The sequence below is a fragment of the Podarcis muralis genome, chromosome 1 (genome assembly GCF_964188315.1).
Source record: "Podarcis muralis chromosome 1, rPodMur119.hap1.1, whole genome shotgun sequence".
NCBI lineage: Eukaryota > Metazoa > Chordata > Lepidosauria > Squamata > Lacertidae > Podarcis > Podarcis muralis.
Window position 1 is genome coordinate 66,173,189 of NC_135655.1, and position 27,856 is coordinate 66,201,044.

Below are 27,856 nucleotides of genomic sequence, written 5' to 3' on the forward strand. Positions count from 1 at the left end.
GTGCAATGGGGTCCAAAGTCTACCTGGCCCCCATGAGTATCAAGTACCCTCTCCCTTCCATCTCCAAAAGCCTTCATTACCCCCATCCATCCACCCCTTTTCTAGCCTGACTGCTGGTGGCAGCAGTATATCTCCCCCTTCCATAGCTGTCAACCGTCCCTTATTTGGCGGGAAAGTCCCTTATCCCAGCGCCGTGTCCCACTGCTGTCCCTCATTGATGATGTCCCTTAAATTTCCCGGGTTTCAAAGGAAGCAGCTCCTCTCCCTCCATCCCTGCCGGCCAGGAAGGAGGGAGGCTCCAACTGTGTTGCTTGGATGCATTGCTCACCCAATAAGGAGGCTAAGAATGACTGGGGGGGTGGAGCTTGCATGCCTTGTGCCAATCAAATCGGCCACGTTGCCTGGGGACCCGCATTTGCTCAGCGCTTCCAGGCGGAGAGGTGACGGTGGTTTTCCTTGCTGCATCCCCTTTGCCGGGTTGCTGCGCTGTGGGAACCACCACTTGAGGCTTCGTTTGGCTGCTGGCTGGGCTTTCTGCCTTTGGCTCGGAGGGGCTCAGAAGTCAAACATACCTGTGCTCTGAAAATCCCTTATTTTGGCTGCTGATCCCTTATTTCCGAGGCTGCTGGTCCCTTATTTTCAAATCTGTAAGTTGACAGCTATGCCCCCTTCCCACTTGACCAATGTACTTCAATATACCACCACTAACACTTCACTGGCCAGAAAGAAGTAGAACTGAGAATGGTTGGGGCGAGGCGGGGGTTGGAAGTAGGGAAGAATTTGAATTATTATATGTCTAAGATTTTTAACAGAGCAGGAGAAGAATTCAGGCGTTCTAAATGTTGCCTTGTATTTGAAGTAGGCATTACAAGTCCCCGAAGTTCATATTTCTGAGCCAGGAAATTTAAATCTTGATGACATCTTCACCAATCTCCATTCCATATTTGGGATCCGATCTTACCAACTGCAATACACATTTACTGAGACTTGCTCAATGCCAATAGTAACATCAGGGCCTTGCCTGTAGACATCAAGGACTGAACCTGGGACTTTCTGCATGCAAGACCCATGTTCTACCACTGAGAAGGAGTTCTTGGCAGAGTTGTTTAAGAGACATGATCGAAATGGTAGTGCAACAGAGCCCTACAAATTCCTGCCAGAAAGCAATAGTGCTGTCAGGAGTCAGGCATCCCAACGAGGTGGCTGTCCTCACTTGAGATCATTGTCTTGTGTGTAGCTACACTCTTCACAATTTCTTGCTGTTACTTAGATATACAGCAAAATAGATGGTCCACGTGTACTTGCAGGAACAATATTAGCAAATGGATGGGTAGAAAGTGAATGCCGCATACATTATTGATGGAGAATCCCATTACAGCTCATCAGAGCTGATGGTTGTATTATTGTATTAGATTACTCTGAGTACATAAAGCCAGATCTCGTAGAAGCCATCTAAATTGCAATTATGAAAAGAAACAGTGCTTCTGCCGATGTGGCTCACTTTACATATAATGATGGTCTGGTTTATGGCTTCTGTGCTGAAAAATTGTCTCAGAAGGATAGACAAACAGAACCTAAATGTTATCAACAGTGCTGCAATGTTGCTGGTGCTGTGATTGACAGGGGCTCCATTTGACTATATTACATGCCTGGTGCTTTAAAACACACAAAATGCAATGCAAAAAAACAAAACAAAACATCTATTCACATGAGTCCCTGGGGTTTTTAAGCAATCTTCAGATAAAACAACCGCACAGTTCTTACACACATCACATTTACAAAAACCCTACGAGAAAGACGGCAGGCTGAGCCTTATTGAAAAGGGCAAAATGAAAACAGCATTCTTTATTCACCATATTAACTCAAATCACTTTCAAGAAGGGAAACTAATGGAGCATGTCAAGACCACTTAATACTGGTCACTTGCCCCTTAACTTTCCTAAATCTCGCTGTCACATAGTGTGGGTAAAGTTAAATAAATATGGTATTTTAGCTTTCCGATTCATGCTTAAGAGTGACGGAGAGTTTAATCTGGATTAGGACTGGAACAGAATCAGGTGTGGTACTTATTTAACACAGAGAACAAGCCTGTTAATCCTGAATGTTTGTTGTTAACCTTAAGCCATTTAAAATGAAATTTAAAGCACTTGCTTCTGTCCAGATGCCCCTGCATGGGCTAGGACCATTGTACTCCTCAAGATGGCGATCCCGCACGGGCGTTCCTATTTGATGTATATGATAGGCCTCACCCACTTCCCTAAAATGCATTAGTTCTGGCAGGTGGGCCAGAAGTCAATGGTTATTCCCACACCTCTTACATCTGTAATCAGTAAGAGTTGTGGCCTGATTTGACCCTCAAAAGTAATGTGTCTTGACTTTACAAGATGGGGCAGCAGGTGGGGCAGCATTTGGGCATGCAATTAGCCTAACCCCATCAAGGCCAGGTGCTTTACATCAGCTACCACTTGTTCATGCCCTTGCACACTGGATATGTCTGGATCAGACCGCCACAATGCTTCCCTATGCATCTTACCTTTCCCATACATGTGCCATTGCTCCTGTCTGGATTGAGGGCAGCCCTGTAAGTCATTAAAACAAAACAAAATAAAATTGTGCTGAAAATGATACAGGACACGTCTGTGCCCAACCAAGCTGTAAAATTTTAGATATTATGGTGCAGAAAATAGTTTGAAAGAACAAAAAATTGTTTTATACTTCTCAAAGGATGGAATATGGCCAAAGTAATATTCCATTATTTTGGGCTGCTTAAGAAGTAGAAGCAGGCAGTATTTGAAAGAGAAAACTTCTGAGGGATAGTTGTGAGTGCTGGCAAGTTGAAAATATGAGTGACACCAAAGCAGGGTTGGAAGACAAAGGAGAGAAGGGGAGGGGGGGAGAGACACACACTTTTTCTTATGTTCCCAGCTACTACTATTGCTATTTCTCTCTGACTCCCCATTCTGCCCCTTTTGATAGTTGTTTTTTTTAAAACTGGGAGGGAGGGAGGAAGGTAGATAGGTGGGGTTTTTATTTCCAATGGGTTTGTACAAATATTTACATTAAAGTACACTGTCGTAGCTTCCTGGCATCAGAATGTAGGCTCAAAGGCTAAATTCTGAACACTGTAACACATTTTTAAATGCATTTAATCAATAATACTCACATGCTAATACTTATGCCTCAGCGACCACAAAGAAATCACTTGTGTGATCTCTTTGCTGCTATCATCTCACACTTTCCAGTGTGATAAGTTTTTGAGGGTGCAGACCCCCTATAACCTCTACGTTCAGTGAAGGGTTAGAATTTGAGCAAACTTCTACATTCAGGAATTTAGCAAGGACTGGAAATAATGCCAGTTAGCTTCCTCATGAGGCTAGCCTCAGAAAGGCTCACTGGAGGTGGTCACTGAAGAAACAGAAGGCTGGTAATGGCCTGGTTTGTTTGATAATGGTAAACCATCAACAGAACATCAGACTCTCTGCAGGAAGAGGGACAGAACTCTATGAGCCCTGGCTGGGAAAAGCTGTACCAAGAGACTGGGGAGCATGGCTGGTTTCTGGACAGCCTATGAAGCTATGAGGGGTGTGACCAGGACTTTTTTCAGGGGGAACTCAAGGGAACTCAGTTCTGGCACCTCTCAGGTAGGTGCTATTGTCATTCTAAGAGAAAGAGGGAGGTGTTTATGGTGAGTTCCAGCACCTCTTTTTCTAGAAAAACAGTGCTGGGTGTGACAAGAGACACACTTGGGGTACAATGCTCTGCACCCCTTCTGTTGAAGGCGTTAGGTTGTAAATATGTGTAAATAAGGCGTATTTGGTAAGGACACTAGCCTCCATTGTGCCTCATTTTCCCTGGTTAAGTGCCAAGAAGCTAGAATCTCTCGCTACCTCCAGGCAGAGATTGGGGTGGTAACATTAGGGCTGGCATATATCCAGAATTTCCCAGACATACAGAAACAGTGTCCGGATATAGCTCAAAAACTTTGCCGGAAAAAAACTTTTGTGTTTGCATTTTCACTCTTTTAAATATGGCAACCCTAGGTAACAGTATTTGTCTGATATTTTTCTTACCTCAAAAATTGCATGGTATTTTGTGGAGGGTGAGAGGGGAAGTGGCCTTGTTGCACAAGAGCATGAAATCCACTTGAATCATACCTATCAAAACAGTGACAGTCTGGAAGCAGCTGAAGAATAATAGCTTTGGCTCAATACTGCTAGCCTACATGCGCTGCACAGCTCAGTTTTGAACATCTGGACCCAATCAAAAGATCACGAGCTGGAAAGCACTCCTAGAAACAAACTTATGTAGCTTAGAGCTTTGCAGAACTTTATTGTGCTAATGAGAGACTGTGGGAGCCTAAACAGCCATTTTAAATCACACAGTTGTTAAGTTTTGTCTTTGCTTGCACACAGCACAGTGCTGGGCAGATAGTAAACGGAAGCCTCTAGCGTCCGTGTTTAGGGTGTTTGAAGGTTTAATGCAACAATGGCAGCCATACAGCTCAGATTCTTATTAGTTTCATTCTTTACAAGTATTGCGGGAGAAGCACAATATGTAATGCAAGATGCTGGATTGGTGCATTACATGGACCGCCGAATTCTCTCAATAGAGGTATGTGGCTATATCAGTGATATCTGAAAAATGATTTGATTTTCTGTGTAAAGTGGATGTGTGCTAGGGAAATAAATTGCTTTCCTTTTAAAATGAGCTCCTTTTTATAACTGTAGCTTTGATTATGCACAGTAAAGGTATAAGGAACAGCCCAAATGCAAGGTTGTTTATGAAACTTGTTCCTGTTGATTTTATTAGCAAGTAAACATGCATGCTTGGAATGGGTGCAATCCAGCTAGAGTTAAAACACTTTTAAGTTAGTTGATTTTTCAGTGGAAAGCAAGCAAAGCTTTACAGTGTGCTGAACAAGGGCAGGATGGGATCTGGGATATTTTCACTCTTTGGGGGGGAGGAAATCCATTTGACAGTGTATGAAATTTGAATGCCACAAGGAGCCATCTACTCTTCAAACAGGACTTCCAATATCTCAATTTCTGACCTTTACTACATAGGTGTTCTGGTTAAGCTAAAGAGATTCATTGCATCCATTTTCACAATGCTAAGAGGGCAAATGAAAACTCCTGGATCTTGAAAACACACTTTTTTACTCTAGCAGTTGGGTCCCCAACATGATCACTGTGGGCACCATGGTACCCTCATACACCTCCTTGTTGACAAAGGTTGGGAACTCCTCCTGTAGCATTATGAATCATATGTAAATGTCAATGTAACAAGCAGTGCTATTTTTCTAGAAAAAGAGGTGCCGGAATTCACCATGAATACCTCCCTTGTTCTCTTAGAAAGCCAATGCCAGCCACCTAAGAGGTGCTGGAACTGAGTTTCAGCGAGTTCTTGCTGAAAGAAAGCTCTGGTAAGAAGCTTTAAGAAGTTATAATTGTTTCAACACTGCATGTGGGTTAGTAGAACAGGAGTTCGCTGTTAACTATGTATTGTACTAATTAGCAATGCAATTCTATATGTGGGTAATAATAATAATAATAATAATAATAATAATATTCACTGGGGCTTACTCCCATGTAAGTGTGCCTAGGATTGCAGTTCTATGTATACTTGCCTAGGAGTAAGCCACCCAAAAAATCAATCCTTGCTTTAAAAATCAATGCCTGCTGTTCTCTTTCCCATTATGAGTGAGAACGTTTGAAATTTTGAGGTGATGTTGACATTTCTTGAGAAAAGGTGCAGGCTAGCTATTGTGCACAAGAAGGACCCATATTTTACTTAGCAGGAGTCCATTAACTTTCCCAAATCCTGGACATGAAGGTTTTTAGCATCGTTTCATCTTCAGGCCAGGTCAATAGCAGCATAGGAATGCTTCAACAACAACAAAGCTGGCAGTTCTGCACCACCTCTTCTCAAAGGGCTTACAATCTGAGGTAGATGGGCACAGCAAAGGGAGCAAAGTCAGGAAATGGCAGTGATTAATGGAGATAAGTTAGAGGACAGACAAGTAAGAGGCAGTGAAAAAGCAAGCAGGGTGAAGCCAAGATTATGTGTGATTACTACAGCTGTCACTTGATACGGCTGAATAACTGCTATAATCAATCATTGTGTGATCAATTGTCATGGCTTGCTGCCGATTATCTCCTCAGACAGTCACGCCAAGATTAGAACCAGGCTGGAAGGTGATAGCTATAGAGATGTCAATGAGACTGCTTTGTCCTGACTCACAGAGTCAGGGGTTTATAATGTTGTTGTTTAGTCGTTTAGTCGTGTCCGACTCTTCGTGACCCCATGGACCAGAGCACGCCAGGCACCTCTGTCCTCCACTACCTCCCGCAGTTTGGTCAAACTCATGCTGGTAACCTCGAAAACACTATCCAACCATCTCATCCTCTGTCGCCCCCTTCTCCTTGTGCCCTCCATCTTTCCCAGCATCAGTGTCTTCTCCAGAAGCTGAGGGGTTTATAATACTCACCTCAAATAGGAAGTGAGAATTACAACCTCTTAATTCTTCCCTGGCTCAGATTTCAATCCAATCTGATGAAGAATTCCACTACTCCCTGCCCCTAGCTGTGCCCATCACTCAGCCAGTCCTCAAACCTGCATCCTCCCACCCCCTTTCACTACTAACCACTTACCAGGCTGTGGATATTACTCCAAGAAAGGAGGTCTCTCTCACCCACAGTTCCTCATATACTGCTGTTTGGTGTCCCAGGCATGAGAAATATGTTTTCCCAAGAGTTAATGATATCCAGTAGGATGGGGAGGACACCTAGAACTTGCCCCCCAGATCTGAGGTTCCCTGTGCCTGATTTATAGGGTAGGAGTGGTGGGTGGCAGAGTGTGTTTCTGATCTTGCTTCTTCCATGAATTTGCAGTTACTCCAGTCATTTGTGATGTTACACATCTGAGTCAAATATGCAAGCTCACGTATTTGCAATCTCCATACAGTACTTCTATTTTTCAAGACAGGCAGGTAGGAAAAAAGGGTCTTTGCCTTCCCTTCTCTCACACAATAGCTCCAGTCAAGGAAAGAAGGGGAAGCTGGCTTTGGAGGATCTGCAAAGCTGGAGCTCTGAGTAACTGTACTCAGTGGACTCTTTTCTTTGGCTCCATCCCCTCCAGCTGTGCAACATCTGGATCAACAGGGGCCTCACTGGTGTCTTCCGCCAGCACAGCTACTATTTTTGATGCCTCCTGGGGGGAAAAATCAGTAGGTTGTGGTGAAATTTTGCACTCAGCTGTTCTCAAACTTTTTGTAAATGTCCACCCCCCCATTTTTAAGTGTACATATGACAAACACATGTTTGCAAATATATATATATATCATAATATAGTGTACCATATAGGTATACCAATCCTGAAGCCAGGACTTGGTTTTTACTCCCTGTTAAGTTTATACTTGGTAGCAATCCTGCATTTGCTTTATCAGTATGTGAAAAAGCTATGTGTTTGAGGCAAATCCAGTCTTTGGGATTGATGGAACCCTGGAGGCAGGAAGAATATATTTGTGCTGATGTATATTTGAATAGGGAAAATCCATAAAGAACAGGAAAAGTGCATTTATACACCCAAAAGTCCACCATAGTTACCAGCAGTGATACTGCTATGTTTTCTGGATAAAATAGAGGCTGAACTTTTTAGAATACAGTGGTACCTCAGGTTACATAAGCTTCGGGTTACATGCGCTTCAGGTTACAGACTCCGCTAACCCAGAAATATTACCTTGGGTTAAGAACTTTGCCTCAGGATGAGTACAGAAATTGTGCTCTGGCAGCGCGGCGGCAGCAGGAGGCCCCATTAGCTAAAGTGGTGCTTCAGGTTAAGAACAGTTTCAGGTTAAGAAAGGACCTCCAAAATGAATTAAGTACTTAACCCACTGTACCACTGTTTTCTTTTATGAGGGGAAAAAAAGAATTACGATTCTGCCAAAGAATTGGGTGGGTTGTGTTTTTTTCATTGGGCATACATGTTGCTTATATAAGAATAAGTTTTCTAACTCTTTTCTCATTCAGTACATTTACCTTGCACCAAAACAACACTCCTAAAATGTCCAGTTTCCAACTGTTCCATAGTGCATGCCTAGACATGTCTACTCAGAAGCAAATTCCACTGTTTGTAATGGAGCTTACTCCCAGGTAAGTGTGTATTGGATTGCACACCCAGCTCCTTAAAAAAAAAAGTTTCTGTCCTTTTGGGCCTCATTACGCTTCAACTTAGGACCAAACTGACCAGTTTTACCTCACATAGTTGTTTCTTGTTTAGTAACCACTACAGCAGGACTGAGCCATCAGGAACATGGTGGCAGGGAAGGACTTTAAAACTTTGTCCCTGCCATGGTCCCAATGAGAATTACAACCCTTGTCTGCCATTTGCAATGGGAAGCTCTTGTTGAGGAAACAAGTTCTAAGGCATCCATGTGAACTCACCCTCAGTTTGCCAGGATTCACGTAGAAAACAGTGCTGGTGGCGTGAGAGATAAGATGCCAGAGCCTGACCTCTGGGAATTCTGACTTGAGACGTCCACTTCCACCACCACCCTCCAAGGGCCATACTGCATGCTTCAATGCTAAAATTAATTTTAGAAAAATCTCTTAGTTAAGCCAGAAGAGAAATGGAATGCTGAGCAACACAAACAAGAGGTACAATAAAGTAATGGAATGCAGCTTACCAAATCAAGGAAGTTGTTTTTGGTGGTTTCACTGATGACCTTCTCATAAAAGAATATTAACTTTAGAGTAGTTTCTCAGTGGGGTTCTCCTAACAAGCCGTCTGCAGATTTCCTGGTGGAGAGGGTGGGAATATGACCTCACCCCACTTTTCTGCATTATTCCAAAATATAAATTTGTACTGTGTCCCTTCTCAGCCTTCCTTATTCCTAGGGGCATCTCTGCATGTGTTTTTAACATATCAGAGTGTTGTTTTCCATATGAGCAAGCCCACGATTGGGGACACGGGTGGCACTGTGGTATAAACCACAGAGCCTAGGGCTTGCTGATTAGAAGGTTGGCGGTTCGAATCCCCGCGATGGGGTGAGCTCCCGTTGTTCAGTCCCAGCTCCTGCCCACCTAGCAGTTTGAAAGCACGTCAAAGTGCAAGTAGATAAATAGGTATTGCTCTGGCGGGAAGGTAAATGGTGTTTCCGTGCCCTGCTCTGGTTTGCCAGAAGCGACTTAGTCATGCTGACCACATGACCCGGGAGCTGTCTGCGGACAAACGCCGGCTCCCTCGGCCTATAGAGCGAGATGAGCATGCAACCCCAGAGTCATCCACGACTGACCTAACGGTCAAGGGTGCCTTTACCTTTAAGCCCACAATTGACCCAGGACTATACAGCTGTAAATATAACATTTTGTGTTTTAAGTGCATTATACAAATGTGACACTAGATGGTGCAGATAAGCTTGCAGCTAATTCCATATATATTTTAAAACTTTTTTTAAAAAAAGTATTTTCACAGTGTTTTTTTATATCTGTGTAGATCCACCTCCACTGTCTCATCCTTCCCCCATGGTAAAGGACTGCATGTACTGTTTATGTTACTCTCCACTGCATTCAAAATACAATGTGTGGCATGGGTGTTCTATGCAAAGGCTCAGTTCACATGCTTCCTCCTCTTTTTCTAGAAAAATAGCATAGGTTATGTGCATGGTAGGAGGAAAATGCAAGTGCCTGCTCTGTCATGGAAAGAAGATCATTGCTGGCTCCATAAGCTTAGGAACCAGCTCTAAATGTGGAACAGACCATCTATAAGGGACTGGATAATTAAAATCTGGAACGCTGTTTATAGGGTAAAGCTAATAAATATGGTAAAAATCAGAGAAAGCAGACAACTTGATGACCTCTTTCTAGAAAAACTACATCTCTTCATAAATTATTGGTGTAAATAAGATTCAAGACCATGTAAATCTGTATTACTCAGAATTTGGCTTATTTTTGAATTTTTTCCCCCTTTTGTTCTTTGTTCTGGTGGTTGTTGTTGTCTTTGCTTTGCTTTTGTAAGGTTTAGAATTTTTATTTTTTTAAAAAAGACATTTGAAAACAGATTGCAACATTACAAAGAAAGCTTTTCAGATAGAATAAACGAATAAGGAACTTGGCACCATGCATACGGATTCATTCTCAGAGTTTGATCCCAATAATTTCTGGCAACAGACATTCAGTAACATGTCGCAGAAACAGGAGACATAGTTAATTCGTCTGAAATGGAGAAAAGCAAGGTTATTTTAAATGTAGAGCCTATTTGGGAAAACCATTAAACTAGTTCTCTGTCTATAAATGCCCCTGTCTGTGTTCTAACTAAAGAACAGGTTAAACAAATGCAATCAAGATATTGCAGATTATGTCCAGGAATTCCGAGAGTTTTCCAAGAGAATGATGTCGCGCCTGGAAGGACTCAACGTTTTGAAGACAGATCTTAAAAATGATGTTGACCATTTGCTAACAAGAGTGGAAAGAGCGCAAAGGGAAATTGACTATTTTGAATCGGCAAAGGAGTCCCCCGACACCTGCGTGGAAGTCGACGAGGACCTTGTGGAGCAGCAATTAATGGAACAAGAGGAGTCGAAACAGAAAGTCAAGCTCATGCTCAATGCAAGTAAGAACAGTTTAGCTACAACGTTTTAAAATTATCCTTTTAGACCAGGCATAGTGAACCTGTGGCTCTCCAGATATTGTTGGACTCCAATTCCCATCAGCCCGGGGCAGGTTGGGCAATGGTCAAGGAGGATGGGATTTGTAGCCCAACAACCTCTGGGAGGGCTATAGGTACCACATGCCTACTTTAGTCAATGTATCAGTATTTCAGCTCAGTTCTCATGGTGTGAATCTTTCAGTGTATACATACAGTATCCTGTTGAATTGAAAGCGGATCAGCCTGATGAAAACATGATGGTAACACACCAATTCCCATCCCTGTTTGCAGCATCAAACCATGAAATAGAAGAGTAAGAATTTGTGTTTCATGGTTTTATGTTGCAAAGCAGAGATGGAGTTGCTGGACTCCAGTTCCCATCATCATTGACCATTGGCCGTGCTGTCTGGGACTGATGGAAGTCAAAGTGGAACATCTGGAGGACAACAGGTCCCCCCGTTCTGCTTTAACATCAACATAATTGGCACTGGACAGTATGCATCTAAATAACTGTGCAGGTGAACTTTCCCCCTTTCCTCTCCCCTGATGTGCCCCCATCACCCCCAGATCTACTGTGGAGGGTTGGGTCAATCACCAGAACAGATTTGGGTGAAGGCAGAGAGGGGGAGAACATTCTGTTGCACAAGAATAAATCCTTGAGATGATGGATCATTCCCATTAGTATTACTCTGAATACAACCCACATATATAAACAGGGAGGGATTGTAAAGAGATGGAGATGGCTTCCATCTGCAAATGATCCCCCCCCCATGTGTATCATTATCTCCTGCTGTTCAGTGTCAAGATCACGCAAGAACGTGCGTACCTTACAGCACCATTTTATACCAGGCTACCCAGAAGTATGTCCCAATGGGTTCCATAGGACTTGTTCCCAAGTATTTGTTTATAGGTTTGCATGGTTAGCTGCAAACTGCAATAAATAAATACAGAAATTTAGAAGAGCACATCAAGATTTAGTGAAAGTCTTTATTCCTTCTCAAATCACCCCAGAGGAATGTTTCTGGGTTCTGAAATACTGAAATATAATCCATACACCTTGGACTTCTTCACAGTTTTCAATTTGGGGTGATCAGTCGTTGCACTGGTTATTAGATTCAAGCATGGCATGCACACCAAATAACAATAATTTGTAATTTGAGTTTCAAAAGCAATGGGTACTTAGTCCTAGGAGGACAATATTATTGCTCTTTGCTTTCTCTCTTCATTGCATGATTGCACACAAACACACACAAGAATATTCTTGTACCTCCTGTTCATATACTTGTTACATTACTTTTGTAGTACAGGAAAACATACAAAAACGGTGGCATTATAAGAAGATTGCCCTTGGGAAATTACTTATCACTAAGCTAGGGAAGAAAAATGACTTGTTCTTCCACAGTGTGCTTTCGGATATTCACATAAACATTACAAGCTATGCAAGCCCTTTGCTGCTCTGTGAATATCCCTTTCTAGACAGTTAATGCACAAAACATTCAAAAACTACCAATATTTTCTATATTATCTATATATCTAACCCAAGGTCATAATGGAGGTCTTCCACCTTTGGCTGATCCGCCTAAAAATCTGTTGTGGTTTTCTTGCAGCAGACGTTGCTAAAATGTGGGCAATCTGTCTTGATCTAATTTAATTTTTGCTGCAATAACTATTCTTTGTTCAGCCTATGCCTAATTGTCACCCGTTTTGACACGGTCTATAAATTTATATTTTCAATTCAGGAAACTCTTGGTTTGCTACCTTTCCTTTTTTTCAGTTATTGGATTGGATTCAGACTAAAGATAGTTAACCCTAGCTCTGCTATAAATCAATGGGACAAATCAGCAATGACTGGATTTCCATTTGATTTTAGTGGGAACCACACCTGTCCCCAACTCTTAAGCATGTGGGACAGATGTGGGAGGTACTTTGCAAGCACAAAAGAATCATTTCCTTGTTATTGGTTTTAATGCAGGCTGGCTGTGATATGGAGCACTATCTATTGTGAATGTTTCCAGTGCAAGGCTGACCAAACTGGAGTTGTGGGAGAAATGTTCTAATAATAATAATAATTTATTATTTGTACCCCGCCCATCTGGCTGGGTTTCCCCAGCCACTCTGGGCGGCTTCCATAGAAACCAAAAAACACTAAAATATCATACATTAAAAACTTCTCTGAACAGGGCTGCCTTAAGATGTCTTTTGAATGTCAGGTAGTTGTTTATCGTTTTGACATCTGCTGGAAGGGCGTTCCACAGGGCGGGCGCCACTACCGAGAAGGCCCTCTGCCTGGTTCCCTGTAGCTTTGCTTCTCGCAATGAGGGAACCGCCACAAGGCCCTCGGCGCTGGACCTCAGCGTCCGGGCAGAACGATGGGGGTGGAGACGCTCCTTCAGGTATACTGGGCCGAGGCCGTTTAGGGCCGTCTAGGCCTCTTGGACATCACTGATCTTCATTTCAGTAGCTAGAAGTACTATTTGTCCTTCTTTCAAATAAAGCACAAAAGTCTCATTTTAGTCTGACATGATTCAGGGCTCCCCAGTACTGAAAGGCTTTCAGGGCTGTTAGTTATCCCCCAACTGTATACATAAGCAATAGCTATGGGCATCCAAGGCTACAAACTCCCCCAAAGGGAATGGAAATATATCCACTTGTTTCAATTAATTTGGAGTAGGCTCCCGAAGAGGAAAGTGATAGTACTAGAGAGATAGTTTCATAAGCCTATTCTGTAATGTTTTCTGCTGCAGCTTCCTACCTAAAGGGCTTGTTTACTCTGATTGGCTGCAAATGCTGTGTCTTATTAAAAGACATTCTTTAGAGTCCAAACAGGGTTTCTTTTCACTCCGTATTGCCTTGGGCAGGCAGAGGATAATGCTTGGGTCCTGGATTGTGCCCCAGAAAGAGCTGTGCAGCCCCCTACTGCGGATTTACAGTGGTACCTTGGTTCCCAAACTTACTCCATTCCGGAAGTCCGTTCCAAAACCAAAGCGTTCCAAAACCAAGGCGTGCTTTCCCATAGAAAGTAATGCAAAACGGATTAATCTGTTCCCAACTTTAAAAAACAACCCCTAAAACAACAATTTAACATGAATTTTACTATCTAATGAGACCATTGATCCATAAAATGAAAGCAATAATCAATGTATTGTACTACAAAATAAATAAGACAGTAGTGTAGATGAGGGGGAATTTTTTTCTTCTTACCTGCACTGATGATAGTCATTGTTTGGATAAAATGGCTTTTATCCATTTCCACATTCACACAATCAGTAGCTGAACTGGGTTCCACAGTCACAAAAACAAATTAACTGAAAAAGACACAGAAACAAAAATGCAAAATAAATAGCAAAAGCACCAAACAATCCGTTCCGTTGACTTCTGAAATGTTCGAAAACCAAGGCACAGCTTCTGATTGGTGCAGGCACCCGGGAAACAATAGCCGACAACTGCATCAGATGTTTGGCTTCTGAAAAACATTAGAAAACTGGAACACTTACTTCTGGGTTTTCGGTGTTTGAGAACCAAGGTACCACTGTAGCTGGGGCAGGTTGCCCTCATGACGAAGTATACAGGACTTCTTCAGGAATGTTCCAATATCGGGACAGAACTAAGGGCTGGTTCAAATCAGTTTTTCTTAGCCCTCATCAGAGGCCGCTGTTTGGGTAGAGAAAGTATGCGGGGGGACACACTAACCCCCTAGCATTTCAGAACCAAGGTCTTTCATCATGTGAGGAGCCTCCATGCGAATAGGAGGCTCCCTGTTTCAGACTTTTGTCCTTCTTTAACTTAAATGGTGATCAGAACAGCAATGGAGGGGGGGTGAAGTTAGTGCCCTTGCCCATGCCCAACCCCATGTTTACTTTCCCTTACCTGCAATGCCTGAAGATGTCTCATGTGGTGTTTGGGTAATTATACTGTGGTGAATGTATGAGTGTTGCTGAATGTATGCTTGGCTGGCTCTTGCACGCAGAAGCTTCCAGACTCAGCTTATAGTGTCTCCAGTTTTGTTTTCATTTCTTTTAAAAAGGAAATCAGGTAGCAGAACTCCTGCCAGGAGAATAACTCCCAGTCTAAGTAGATAATGGCCTGCCTGCCTCATGTGGCTTTCCTCTCTGCTAGTCTAAATGCAAACAAACCAATGTACCAAAAGAGTATTGTGGCTCATGGGGATTCTATTAACAAAAACAGGTGGAACGCCAGCGTGAGGAGAGACCGAAAGTTACTTCAGAATAACCCAAAAGTTAATTTCTCTTTCATCTAAAACTAGAGCAAAGTCTGGTGCATGTGGACTATCCATAACAAACCCTATCTGTCTTTTGGACTTAAAATGGTTCTTTTTCAATTACTCTAAGCACAGGGGAAGCAGCTGCCTGATTTCAGAGGACAGGTATAATTTCAAGGAAAAGAGATGCAGATGCTAAGAACATCTGGTCAGCAAGTAGTCAAATGGGAAAACCATGCTGTAGAATGGGGAAGTGTGAAGAGCTCCACCCTAGTCCCTGTAGTGACTGCTACATCCTCTTCCACAGACTTTGTTTGCTGCTAAATTGATTTGACAACTAGGAAGTCCAGGTGGTACTCGGTGAAATTGACTTTGGTTTGGGGGCATCCAGTTGCTGATCTCTGATGTATCCAATACCAGCCACTCCTATCCCTAAAATTCATCGAGGGCAAGGAGTTTTGCTCATGGTTCCTGCTAGGATTCACTCTGTGGAGATTACAGGGCCTTTTTAATAGTGGCACCCCAACTTTGGAAGATTCTCCCCTGGAGCCATGTTTGTCTCCTTGCCTGTTTATATTTAGATGTCAGTCAGGAGTGCCAACTTGAATGAAATATTGTGGGGACCCAGGTAAGCCCCACCCCATGTAATCACATGACACGGTGCACCCACACACAATTTGAATGGCAGTGCCCATCAACCTTGCAGGAGCCCGGCCCCCTCAAATATTTTATTGTGGGAGCTGAAGCCCACATGGCCCCATGGAGTTGGCTCCTATGATGTCAGTTAAAGACAGATGTGAGTACCCGGGCTTTTATAAATCAAGGCTACTTGTTTTGATGCCCAACAGCTGGAAATGGTTATTGCATTTAAATGGTTATGATATTGTACAGATATTTATGGCTGTTTGCATGAGTTTTATTTATTGGCTGTATTTTGTTGCTCTGCTTTATCACCCTGGGATCCTTTGGGAGGGAGGGCAATTCAGAAATCAAATAAATAAGCAAGCAACTGGCTGTGAAGAAACAGGAGACTAAAACAGCAAAATACACCATAGAATACATCATATCTGTGGATGCTTTTCTGGAAGTTTGCTAAGGCAATTCTGGCTTGGGGTGTATCAGACGGGATAGAGATAGATCAATTTCGATAATCTATTCACTGTTCCATTTCATTGTTTTCTTTGACAGAATGTAGACCAATTGTGACGTGTGATGGTACAGGAAACAATTTACACTTTCCTGAATTATGCTGGAAGGGGAAAATATTCAAATGCTAAAGCAGAGAACTTACGGCATATGTGTTGATGCTTCTTTTTGTATTTACCTCCCCCCCCCCCCTTTCAAAGGTTGTAACCACATGATTGCAGGCTTCAAATCCCTGAAGATTGTCAAGAAGTCTGGAGACACACAGGGCTCATGGCTGAAGGACCCCATCAAGAACCCCCAAAAGATCTATTTCTTAACTGGGGTAAAGAACAAAATTGTAATGGAGTTTGCAAATATCCGGGCTTTTACTGAAAGCGGTGAGAAACAGTCAGCTCGCAGAGTTAACCTGCCTTTTCCCTGGCAAGGGACAGGCCATGTTATATATGACGGTTTTCTGTTTTATCACAAATTTGGCTCCTTAAATGAGATAATTAAGTTTGACATTCAGAAAAGAAATGTCACTGGCCGGCTGCTGCTGTCAGGAGCAGGAGAGACCTTCGCCTACGATCTTCTTCCTTCCACTAAGATAGACCTAGCTGTGGATGAACTGGGGTTGTGGGCAATCCACACAGAGCCAGATCCTGGGAGAAAGCTGGTCATTTCTAAAATCAACTATGAAACTATGGCCGTGGAATATACCTGGGACACATCCTGCAAAAGCCAGAATGCCGAAGCGGCTTTTATGATGTGCGGCGCCCTGTACGTAGTGTACAATTCACCAGGGGGAGGTACGTCTCGCATTGAGTGCATTTATGACACCTTAGACGCCATCAATCCTTATGAAATCCCGACGCTTCCATTCCCCAAACGCCAGACAAGTCACTCCATGGTGCATTATTACCCCAGAGAAAAGCAACTCTTTGCCTGGGATAATGGATCCCAGGTCATTTACAAGCTCCTGACAAAGCTAAAAAATTAATAAAAGCAACAACATAGAAATCTCCTCCAAACTAAAAAACTTGCCAGTGTAAATATGGTAATGAATTTACAAGTACTAGTGACTGAGAGGTTATTTTTTTCTGCTTGCCCACAGCTTACACTTATTTTTGCACTTTATTTTGCCTTTAAAAAAGAAGATTTTTCGCCCCTTTCCCCTAGATTGGTGCAGTGCTCTGGAAAGGCCTTTCCCTTCCTTGCAAACAGAGCCAACTTTCTGAGGCAGCAACCTGAATTTGGTGGCAGATTGGGAGGGAGGCGGCAAATCAACAGGTTAGGGTGTCTGAGGAAGTGAGAGAAAGAGAAGCCACTACTGGTTGGTATCCCCCTCTCTCCTGATAAGAACTTGCATGAAAGTGGCCCCCCAACTTTTCTCACAGGCTCATATAAGATCAGTATAAACAGTTAGACCTGGTGAGCATTTAAGGTCCCCATCCCTAATTTGCGGGTTGCCATCTGATTAGATTTCACTTTGATTCTGATTTGATTTTAGGATGTATTTTAATTGATCAGTTGATTTTATGGTAATATGTTATATATTTGATGTTAGCCGCTCTGAACCCGGTTTTGGCCGGGGAGGGCGGGGTATAAATAAAAATTATTATTATTATTTGTGAAAGAGACAAGCATGTAATTCTTGGCCTGGGCACAAGGGAGAATAGTACATAGTTACTGTTGTTTTGCTGCAGCCACACAACATTGTACACACTGGTTGCTTTCAGTCCCCCTTCTCTCCCAGCTATCTTTCTCTTTCCTTTCCTGCTCATTTTCCTCCCACCTCTGTTCCCACCCAGAACTTCTCTTTCCCTGGAGTAAACAGGGAGTCCCATTCAGTGTGGGATAATGGCTTGTTACTTGTAGGTCTGGTTAGCACCTGGGAGACTAGGGTTCAAATCCCCACACAGTCATGTAGCTCACTGGGTGACCTTGGACCAGACACTCACTCCCAGCCTAACCTGCCTCACAGGGTTGTTGTGTGAGGATAAAATGGGGAGGAGGAGAACTACATCCCCCACTCTGGAGCACCTAGGAGAAAAGATGTTATATATAGGCAATAAAACAAAATAAATAAAGCCACACTATAGATACAGCACACTTTTAAAGCACAAGACTGCCCCAGAGAACTGTAGTTGGTTACAGGTGCTGGGAATTGGCTCCGTGAATGGTAAACTCTGGTTCCCAGGTTTCTTTGGGCAAGGCCATGTGCTTTAAATGTATTGTTTGGATATCACCAGGGATACCATTGGTTTTCTACTTTAACAGCAAAATGACTTGCAGTACCACAGCAAACAGATGGTCAGCGGGGGGGGGGGCTGCAGAGGGGACTCCATAACTGCAGCACCAGGTACTTCAGATCATGTTTCCCACTGTAAACACACAATAGGTTACAGGCAGTTCCCTCTTGACAGCAGTCTCCTGCACATGTGGTCCCCTTCTGCAGCATGTTTGTGTGTGAGAGCTGCCCTCTCACTAGACTGGGACCTAGGTATAAAATTCTGACTGCTCTTGTAGCGCCTTTTAATTCTCATATATTTTAATGGAGCACAGCAAGTAACTCTACATTCCACCATGTAGACGCATGCTATCTATATAATGTCATAGCAAACGGTGAACTTGTTTGTACTGTAGAGGATATATTTTTAAAAATGTAAAATAAAAGATCTATATATTGGCACCCTTGGCTCTTGATATTTAAGATGGTCAGAATTCCAGGTTATTAGCCAGAGCAAATAATGGAGTTGGGGGACAAAAATGAGCTGCTTTGACGGAGCCAGTCTCAACTGAAGCTCATCACCTGGAAGGCAAGCTATAATTCAATACAGAGCAGAAAACTGGTAGAATGATTAGGGAAGTGGTGTTTTAGTACAAGACTCAATCCAGTTGGTCGGTGTTAAATATCTGCTCCTGTGAAATGTTTGCAATGTGAATCATCGTAGGACACTTGAAAAGTCAATCAGAAATAGTAGGGCTCTTGAGAATTCATAATAAACAAGAGGGGCTTGTGAAGTGTTTAGAGACACATTTATGAAAAGGATGTCTAATCTGAGTAAACCAGTAGTCAATTAACACCAGTTTAAACAAGGCCCAATAAAATAAATCTTTTGTCGTGGGGAAGTGATTTATATAAAGATTTTATGCCTGATTAGCCTGGATCTTTGAACTCACATCTTGACACTATTTCTTCAACCCATGTGGAATTACTACTAGTACCACCACCACCACTACTACTACTAACAACAACAACAACACAACAACAACAACAACAACACAACAACAACAACAACAACAACAACAACAGATTAGGCAATCAGTCCTTTTGAATTTGCTTCTTAATACTTCAAGCAAAAATGGTTAAGCTAAACATTTCCTCCTTGCCTTTGGTTTTCTTCTAAATAGCCCAACAAATAGCTATGGTTGCTTGTTCCTGGGTGATGCTAAAAAAGCTACAGTCAGGCTTCTTCACAAGTAAATGTGTTTTGGAGGACATCATTTAATAGGGTTTTACACATTTGCATAATTGGTATCTGTCTAGGGCTCTTATGATGGGCATGTGTGAGAGCAAATTTGGATAAATAAAACAAGGGAAGGCTATTTCCAGCTCAGCTCTAAATAAAGCACCATGAATAATGTATGCTCATCTTGGAAGGCAGGCTTTTGATTTTAAACATATGTGCGTTAGATATTCATTCCCGTTCTTCTGCAGTGTTTCTGTGTAAAGTGAAGTTAATACTTCACAGGAGACAACATGCAAATTAAGGTCTGCCTGCCTGCAATCTGTGGTCCAGAACAGAGATGATCATAGCAGTTATGGTAGTACCCGGTACAAGGAGAGAGTTTTCCAGCTCTGCAACTGAATGTAAGAAGAATCCTGCCAGGTCCATACAAAGCTTCATCTCTTTCAGCATACTGATTCCCATGATCCCTGAGTCCATGATCAATAAGCCTCTCCGACTGTTGTCCCCAACAACTGGCATTCACTGGCATATTATTCCTAAACATGGAGTTTTGTTACCCAGGCATCATGGCTAAGAACCGCTGACATACTTACCCAACATAAATTTGTCAAATCTTTTTAAAGCTGTCTAAGTTAGTGGCCACCAGCATGAGTTTGACCAAACTGCGGGAAGTAGTGGAGGACAGAGGTGCCTGGCGTGCTCTGGTCCATGGGGTCACGAAGAGTCGGACACGACTAAACGACTAAACAACAACAACAACAAAAAGTTAGTGGCCATCACCATATGCTATGACAGGGAATTACATAACTGAAGTGTGCACTGTGAAGTATCCTTCCTTTTGTCTCTCCTGAGCCCACGGTGGATCAATTTATTTTGGTGACCCCAACTTATTTTGAAAAAGGAAGAAAGCTTGTTTCATCTAACCACTTCCTTCACACCTGCATAATTTTCATATAGCCCTATTCACACACTTGGTCAAACATGTGTGGACTTAAAGTGAGCAGGGGTGTGTGTGAACATGTACATAAAATAAAATATTTAAAGCATGTTGCATTGTTAGATATTTTTACTCCTCTGCAATTGGCACAGTGGGCATTAGATGGCAGCAAATCATTGCCTTTGCTCGTCTTCCTCCAGAAGCTGTTTCAAACCAGTCATAGAGCTTGTTCAGACTGTTAAAAACCTGTTGTTTTTAGTGAAGTATTATTTCAGAAAATCCTGGCGTCTTCCCTCAAAAATATACTTCTGTTCAAGAGAGGTTGTTCCCATGGGCATAGCCAGGGTTTTCGTTAGGGGGGGTAGGCTTTTGCTGGGGGGGCAGAACCTCAGATTTGTATTGATTTTGATTGATTTAGGCCTGCCCCCCTTGGCTACATAAGTTGTACTAGGTACAACTTGTTCCCCAGTAAAACTGCAGTATTTATTACTGGGAAAATGCAGTGCCCCAGCCCCTGGCTCTGTAGGACGGCAGTCACTCAAGTGTAACGGGCACCTTTTGGATAGTGCCTGTGACTTGACTAATATTGTCTGACACAAATTCTTCCCACATGTGTGAGAAAGAATTGCATTGTAGCAGTAGAAATCCTCCATCACCTCATGTACTTTGTGAATATCTGAAAAGAGATCCTGTGTAGACAGCTGGTCTTTTTTCTTTTCTTTTCCAAAATAGAAGGCTTTAGCACTGTTTTAGGATGAATTCCATACAAAGCCATTATCATTTACTATATTGTACCTTAAGAAACATACCTTAAGAAAATGACAGAATGAATGGCAATGGTAATTAACTAGCAGCAAAATTTAGCTGCTGAAAGAATAAATTAATTCCAGAAACTAAAACCCAGGAAAGAATAATTTTTTAAAAGGTAGAAGGGGAAATACGGTACTTTGTTGGGGTGATTCAAGAGAGATACTGTTTCTTTGTTCCTGTCTGTCTGTTCCCGTCTACCTCACCCTACCCCACAACTCTTCTTGGAAAACTGAACTTCCTATTCTTTTTTAAAATGCAGCCCATTGTTATTGGGGGGAAACAGACATCTAATACGGACAGAAGTTTCTTTGTGACATTAGCATGTCTCCACTGTGGCCGAACTGAAACAAATAATTCTTTGTGACTGTGAAAAGGATTCTCAGCATGATCAATTAGCCAAGAGACCAGGACAGCTGGGAGAGCACAAGGTCCAAGAACAGCTGAGCCTTTAATCTGCAGTGACCAAAAGTGCCATGCTTGGGTATGTGTTAAATAGCACGCTTATTTCACCACTGTGCTTGGACTTGTAGATGTCAGCTGTGTATGGTGGGCTGAGAAACAGAATACACTGTTAATGCACTATTGAGGTCATGTGGGTCTCCGACAATGTATTAAGAGAGTTACAGGAGAAACTTCCACTCACATTCTAAATTCTTCAGAGCTCTGATATTCACATTTGACTGGGGCAGGAGTCTTTGGGGAAAGACAAGCGCAAGTTGGGAGAATGCCATTTCACTCATGTCTTGCTTATGGAATTTGGCTCCTTCAATAAGAGCTCGTCAGCATGGACTTATTTCCTCTGCTTCTGGATATTTCATGGAGCCAATGATGAATTGTAGATAATATATGGGAAGGAGTGAGTCTGTTGTCTGACCAAAGCTGCATTTGAAGAGGTGACCAACATTGCTAATAATGCATTGTCGGAGATCTGGGCGACCAACTTCCTGTTAACTCAAAAGAGTTCTTCAGAATGCAAGCTTTGGCTGTTTGCTAAGAAGATACTCTAGCACAACCAGAAATAATTACCATTGGCTCACAATAATGAATGTGCACTCCAACAGGTGAGAGGTTTCAGAGGGGCAGCATTCCCTTCAGAAGGCGATCACTGAAGATTTATTGGTGTTTTGTTACATTTTGCACTTATTCTACAAAGATACAGGTTGACCATAGGTGAAGGTACAGGATGAAACACCCCAACAGTCCCCCCACATCAAGTCTTCTAGGGAAGACTACCAATACTTTCAGAGCCCACTGGCCCAACCCAGCCCTGTCCTTTTTTTAAAGCTTCAGAGCTCCCAATCTTTCCTTCTTAATTTCTTCCTTAAAGAAAAACCTGGATTGCCCCATCCTTTAGAGAGAAGAAAAGTAGCCTCCCACTTCCAGAGCAGTCTGTTCACTGTCTAGTCATTGTGAGACAACTATTGACACCTTCCTTGCAAAGCTTTGTAAAGTCACCCAGACCAATCCCCCAAATTATAACAATATGAATATTCAGAATTCAATGCATTTCCTGAAAGCGGAGGAAAACGGCAGAACCAAACACAAATTCATTAGACACACTTTCTCTCTTGTCCAGTGCCAGATTTACATATAAGCTAAATAAGCTATAGCTTATGGCCCCGCTCTCTTGGGGCCCCCAAAAAAATTTAAAGGAAAAAAAACCTGGATGTACATTTCCAAAATATAAGATAAAAAACAATTAAAATAAAACCTACATACAGCAAAAGTGTTTTGTGTTGTGTAGGCTCTTATCCGTTATGTGCTAATTGCTTTAGATACCTATTAGGTCCATAAATTACCATATAGGATATATTGAACACAAAAAACAGTGACAATTTGTTGTTGACAAAGGACAGCTGGACATATAAAGGGCCCCATTACCTTCAATAGCTTAGGGCCCCATCCGGCCCTGCTCTTGTCATACACATAGTTGAGAAATATCAATGGGGAGAAAGGTGGGATGCAATTTTAAAACACCCCCACACAGGCTGCAATCCTAGCCTCATTTAACTGGAAGAAAGCCTCCATTGAGTTCCAATATGACTTACTTCTGAGTAGACAAGGTTGGATTGCATGAGATAGACTACAAACATTTTTTAATCATTCAGTTGGGACTGGAGATGATCTTAAAAGCAAGCTATAGACCCTATGTGGGGAATCTTTGACCTTCAAGATGTTGCTGAGATACAACTACCATCAGCACCAGATGATGGCTAGGAACATACAGTACTATAATGCTACTATGTTTCTGTGTCACCTGCGTACTGACAGCATCCAACACCTATTCCCCTGATGACCACACCCATGGGCTTCATATTTATGTTGAATAGCATTGGGGTCAGAATAGAGCCCTGTGGGAGCACCCAAAGCAACTGCCATGGGACTGAACATGAGTTGCCCAACGCCATCCTCCAGAACCAGCCCTCTAGCCAGGATCAGAACCAACTTCACACCAGACCTCCCTCTCCCAACCTAAAGAGCAAGTCCAGTAAAATGTCATGGTCAATGATATCAAAAACCATTGAGGTCCAGGAGAAACAACTGGGTCCCACTCTCTTTGTCTAGCTCCCAGAGAAGGTCGTCCATCAGGACAACCAAGACAATTTGGGCCCCAAAATAAAACCAGACTGAAATGGGTCTAGATAATCAGCGTTCTCCAAGCACATATGCAGCTGACTTGCCACAACTCCATTCTCTCAAGCCCCTTGCCCTCAAAGGGGGAGACTTGCAACCAGATGATAGTTGTCAAGTATCGCTGGATTCAAACAGAGGTTTTGAGCAGCTGCCGCACCACTGCCTCTATCAGAGTGTTAAGGACTGCCCCCCCCATTGATGCAACAATATGTTAATCATCTAACATTTGGGTGGTACCAAAATGCAATGCTCCGTGCTAATATAGAAAAGGTTAATTGTAGGATTGCAATAAATATAATTTCAGTTCATTAAAAAGCAACAACCTATTCTTGCCACCTTTTAATTACGCTGCACAAGTACATTATAACTAATTGCGCTTATTATGACTACTTAAACTCTGCTTGCTATAAATCCCAAACGAACACAGTCACATTCAAGAACACCAAGAACGCTCAGGAAGCAGATGTTGTTTTGGTCTCAGTGTTGAAGATGTGCAGATATCACACACACTCAGTGACCTGTATAGGTGACGAAACACAAGATAACAGAAGCTGTTGTCAGGCTCCAGATCAGCAACCTGCACTCAAGAGACCTGCTCAGCAAACCCTTTGGGATTGTTATGTCTCCCTATGCGACATGCTATCCTAAAAACCAGATAATCAGGAGCGAAAGATGTATTATCAGCTTGAAAACTTGGTCTACTTTAAAAATAAAATAAAATTCTCCAGGACACAGCTTTAGAATGGGGACCCATTCTAAATTTCATGGATTTGCTTTATTTTTTAAAACACCAATGTACACCTGTCACTCATTTATACAGACTCATTCATGTGAAAGTAGATTGGCTGGAGGAGAAGCCCAGAGAAAGCTTTGTTTCCCCCCCCCCCCCCGGAGGCAGTTCTTTACGTCTACCTTCCCCTTCAGGGGCTGTTTCCTATCTCCATCTCTGATTCTGTGCTTATTTCCTTAGACATGCATTGGCTGCATTTGGACAGAACTCATTTGAGCTGGGACAAACTGCGCTTAGCTGGCCTGAACAGGTCACCTGTAATATTTTATGATCCTGACTTGCTCTGGTAAAAGTTTAGCTGCATTTCCTATTAACAGAAAGCAACAGTTGTTGAAAATGGAAGTCAATGCTCCTGATCTCACAGCCATGCTGAAGGGGGAACAGGCTTGTGCATGTAACACTAGACGAGCACTAACTCCAAATCATGCCACTGTCTGCAGCCCATGGGGTGAGATTTGCTGGGAGTACTGAGCATCATGCCTTGAACTTCAGATAGCACACATTTCACTCGTCTGCATGACCCTGGCATGCTAATCACACACCCGTTTTTGCATCTTCCTCAGCCCAGGTGGAATGCAACAGGGAGATTTCACACAAGCAAACTGAGGGGAGGGTTGCCAAAACATGTGCCCTCAAAACACTAACATGCTATGGATTAGTGGTGAATGGCAGAAGCGCATATCTGACCTCCCAGCAAGTGAATCACAGCTGCTTACTGGGAGAGGAAAGGTGGCAGAAAGTGTGGTGCAACGCAAATGCGCCAGGAGATGCACCAGATTGGTTTTGCTGGTGCATCTGCAGTGCGCTTTGCCCTCCCCCAGTCCACAACAGTGATTCACCTGCCAGGAGGCCAGGTCTGCACCTCCTCTCGACCATGCCATCCGCTACTGCTATGGCTAAGTGCAGTAGAGAGTAACAGGATCTCCTTTTCTTTGCAATGACTCCTTATCCACCACAAATGAGCATGGATATTAATTACTGTTTTCCTTCCTCATAATACCAGAACCCAGGCTCATCTAATGAAGCTGTAAATGGCGAGAGATTTAAGATAGACAATGGCCAACTATGAGAGCAAAAGTCCTCTGTACAAATGGAAGTGGCACATAGCCACCATCTCTCCAGTAGTCTTTCATAGCCTCGTTTTCCATGAATTTCTAAGCTGCCATCTGAGTTGGTGGCCATCACTGCCTCTTGTGACAGAGACATGTACTAGAACTAGAAATGGTGCTACCATCTGATTTTGCTGTGTTGCACAATCTCTTACTTTTGTGCTGGTTTTAATGGTATTATGAAGTAGATCTTTCAAATGCTTTCAAATCATATTTGATTTATGTTTTGGTGTGTGTATTATAACGCCGCTTTAGGAAGAACGTGGCTTGAAAAGCAGGTTACAAATCTGTTAACTAAATCAATAAATGTGCTCTGTGAAGAAGTACAGTGGTACCTCAGGTTACATACGCTTCAGGTTACATACGCTTCAGGTTACACACTCCGCTAACCCAGAAATAGTGCTTCAGGTTAAGAACTTTGCTTCAGGATGAGAACAGAAATCGTGCCCTGGCGGTGTAGCAGCAGCAGGAGACCCCATTAGCTAAAGTGGTGCTTCAGGTTAAGAACAGTTTCAGGTTAAGTATGGACCTCCAGAATGAATTAAATACTTAACCTGAGGTACCACTGTACTTCCTTTTGCAGGAAGGAGGATGCTGGGTGACATAAGCCTTTGATCTGAACCAAAAGGACCCTTCTTATGTTCTGAAAAGTCCCACTGTGGTCAGTGGGACTTACTCATAAGAAGCTGTGCATAGGATTGCATCCTTAGTTTGCTCACCACCACCCAGTTTCTGGTATCTCTTCCCTTAAGGAAGCAAACTGGCTTTGCTTTTAACCACAAAAACGTAGGCAGTAATTCTTTTTGAAAAAAATCCTGAAAGTGGAGGTTCTTATGATTTCAGCAGTTAGGATTTTAAAAACAACGTATAATGGAAAAAACCCACAATGCAATTAAGGGAATTGGCAACATCCTGTACATTTAACTAGTCAATGGAACTGTGCAATTGTATGTTAAATGGAAATACATATATTGTGACTTCCGTGGAATCCCATGAATTTCACAGACACACTGTTGAGCAGATTAGCAGGTCTAGACTCCTTGGGGATTTATGTACTTTAAGGTTCTCTCTCTAATCCAATTTAGAGGTAATGATCATTGAAATCAGTGGCATTTATTTCTGAATAATCATGGCTCGCATTAGGCTGCAGTTCTATACACACTTACTTAGAAGTAAGTTTTACTGAGTTCCTTACTTCCATGTAACCATACATAACAAGGAAAAGTACCTCGGGTTAAGAACTTAATTTGTTCTGGAGGTCCATTCTTAACCTGAAACTGTTCTTAACCTGAAGCACCACTTTTTAGCTAATGGGGCCTCCCGCCACCGCCACACGATTTCTGTTCTCATCTTGAAGCAAAGTTCTTAACCCAAGGTACTATTTCTGGGTTAGCAGAGTCTGTAACCTGAAGTGTCTGTAAGCTGAAGCGTCTGTAACCCGAGGTACCACTGTATGTTTATTTGGACTGTACATTCAACTGAAATTAATGTGACTCCCATGTAAGTATGGAAGAAATAGGATGAAAATAGCACAGAAGGAAAAATATCCCCAGCTTCAGTTTTTCTTATTGCAGGGCTATAGTATACGGATGGGGAACCAGTCAGTGTAGACAGGGATGTTGTTGGACTCCAACTCCCATTATTTCCAGGCAGCATGGTCAATATTCAAGGATGATGGGAGCTGGAGTCCAATGATGTCTGAATGGAAACAAGTCCCACCATCCCTGGCGCTAACAATGATGGAAAAATAAATAAAGGAGAATTCCTGGATGCCCAAATCCAAGTCTGGGGCAAGTACTCATTGGTGAGAGAACTCCAGTCTACATGAACTCAGCATGTAGAGAGGTTTGAGCTGGTGACTCCAGTTTGGCTGCACAGCTCTTAAAGCCACTCTTTTGAGTTCCTATACCAATAAATTTAGGAACTTTCACTTTGTAACTAAGCTAAGGTTTACTGCCTGTGCAATCATTCTGAAACACATGAATCTGGCCTTTGGGGGAATTTGTAAGTACAATCATTTTAAACCTTACCATATGTGTGCTCTTTTCCTATGCTGGGGAGAAGAGGGAAACTTGGGAAAGAAACTGTTTCAGGGGGGCTTTTGGAACTCACGGT

At 42.6% G+C, this 27,856-nt stretch overlaps 1 protein-coding gene across 1 annotated transcript; it reads left to right on the plus strand.

Moving 5' to 3' along the window:
- Positions 1-4,200: 4,200 nt before the first annotated feature.
- Positions 4,201-18,680, plus strand: OLFML1 (olfactomedin like 1). The gene is made up of 3 exons (XM_028730585.2): positions 4,201-4,611; positions 10,317-10,608; positions 16,210-18,680. Exons 1-3 carry the CDS (start codon positions 4,486-4,488, stop codon positions 16,986-16,988), a joined length of 1,197 nt encoding a protein of 398 aa, XP_028586418.2. The 5' UTR covers positions 4,201-4,485; the 3' UTR covers positions 16,989-18,680.
- The last annotated feature ends 9,176 nt before the right edge of the window (positions 18,681-27,856 follow it).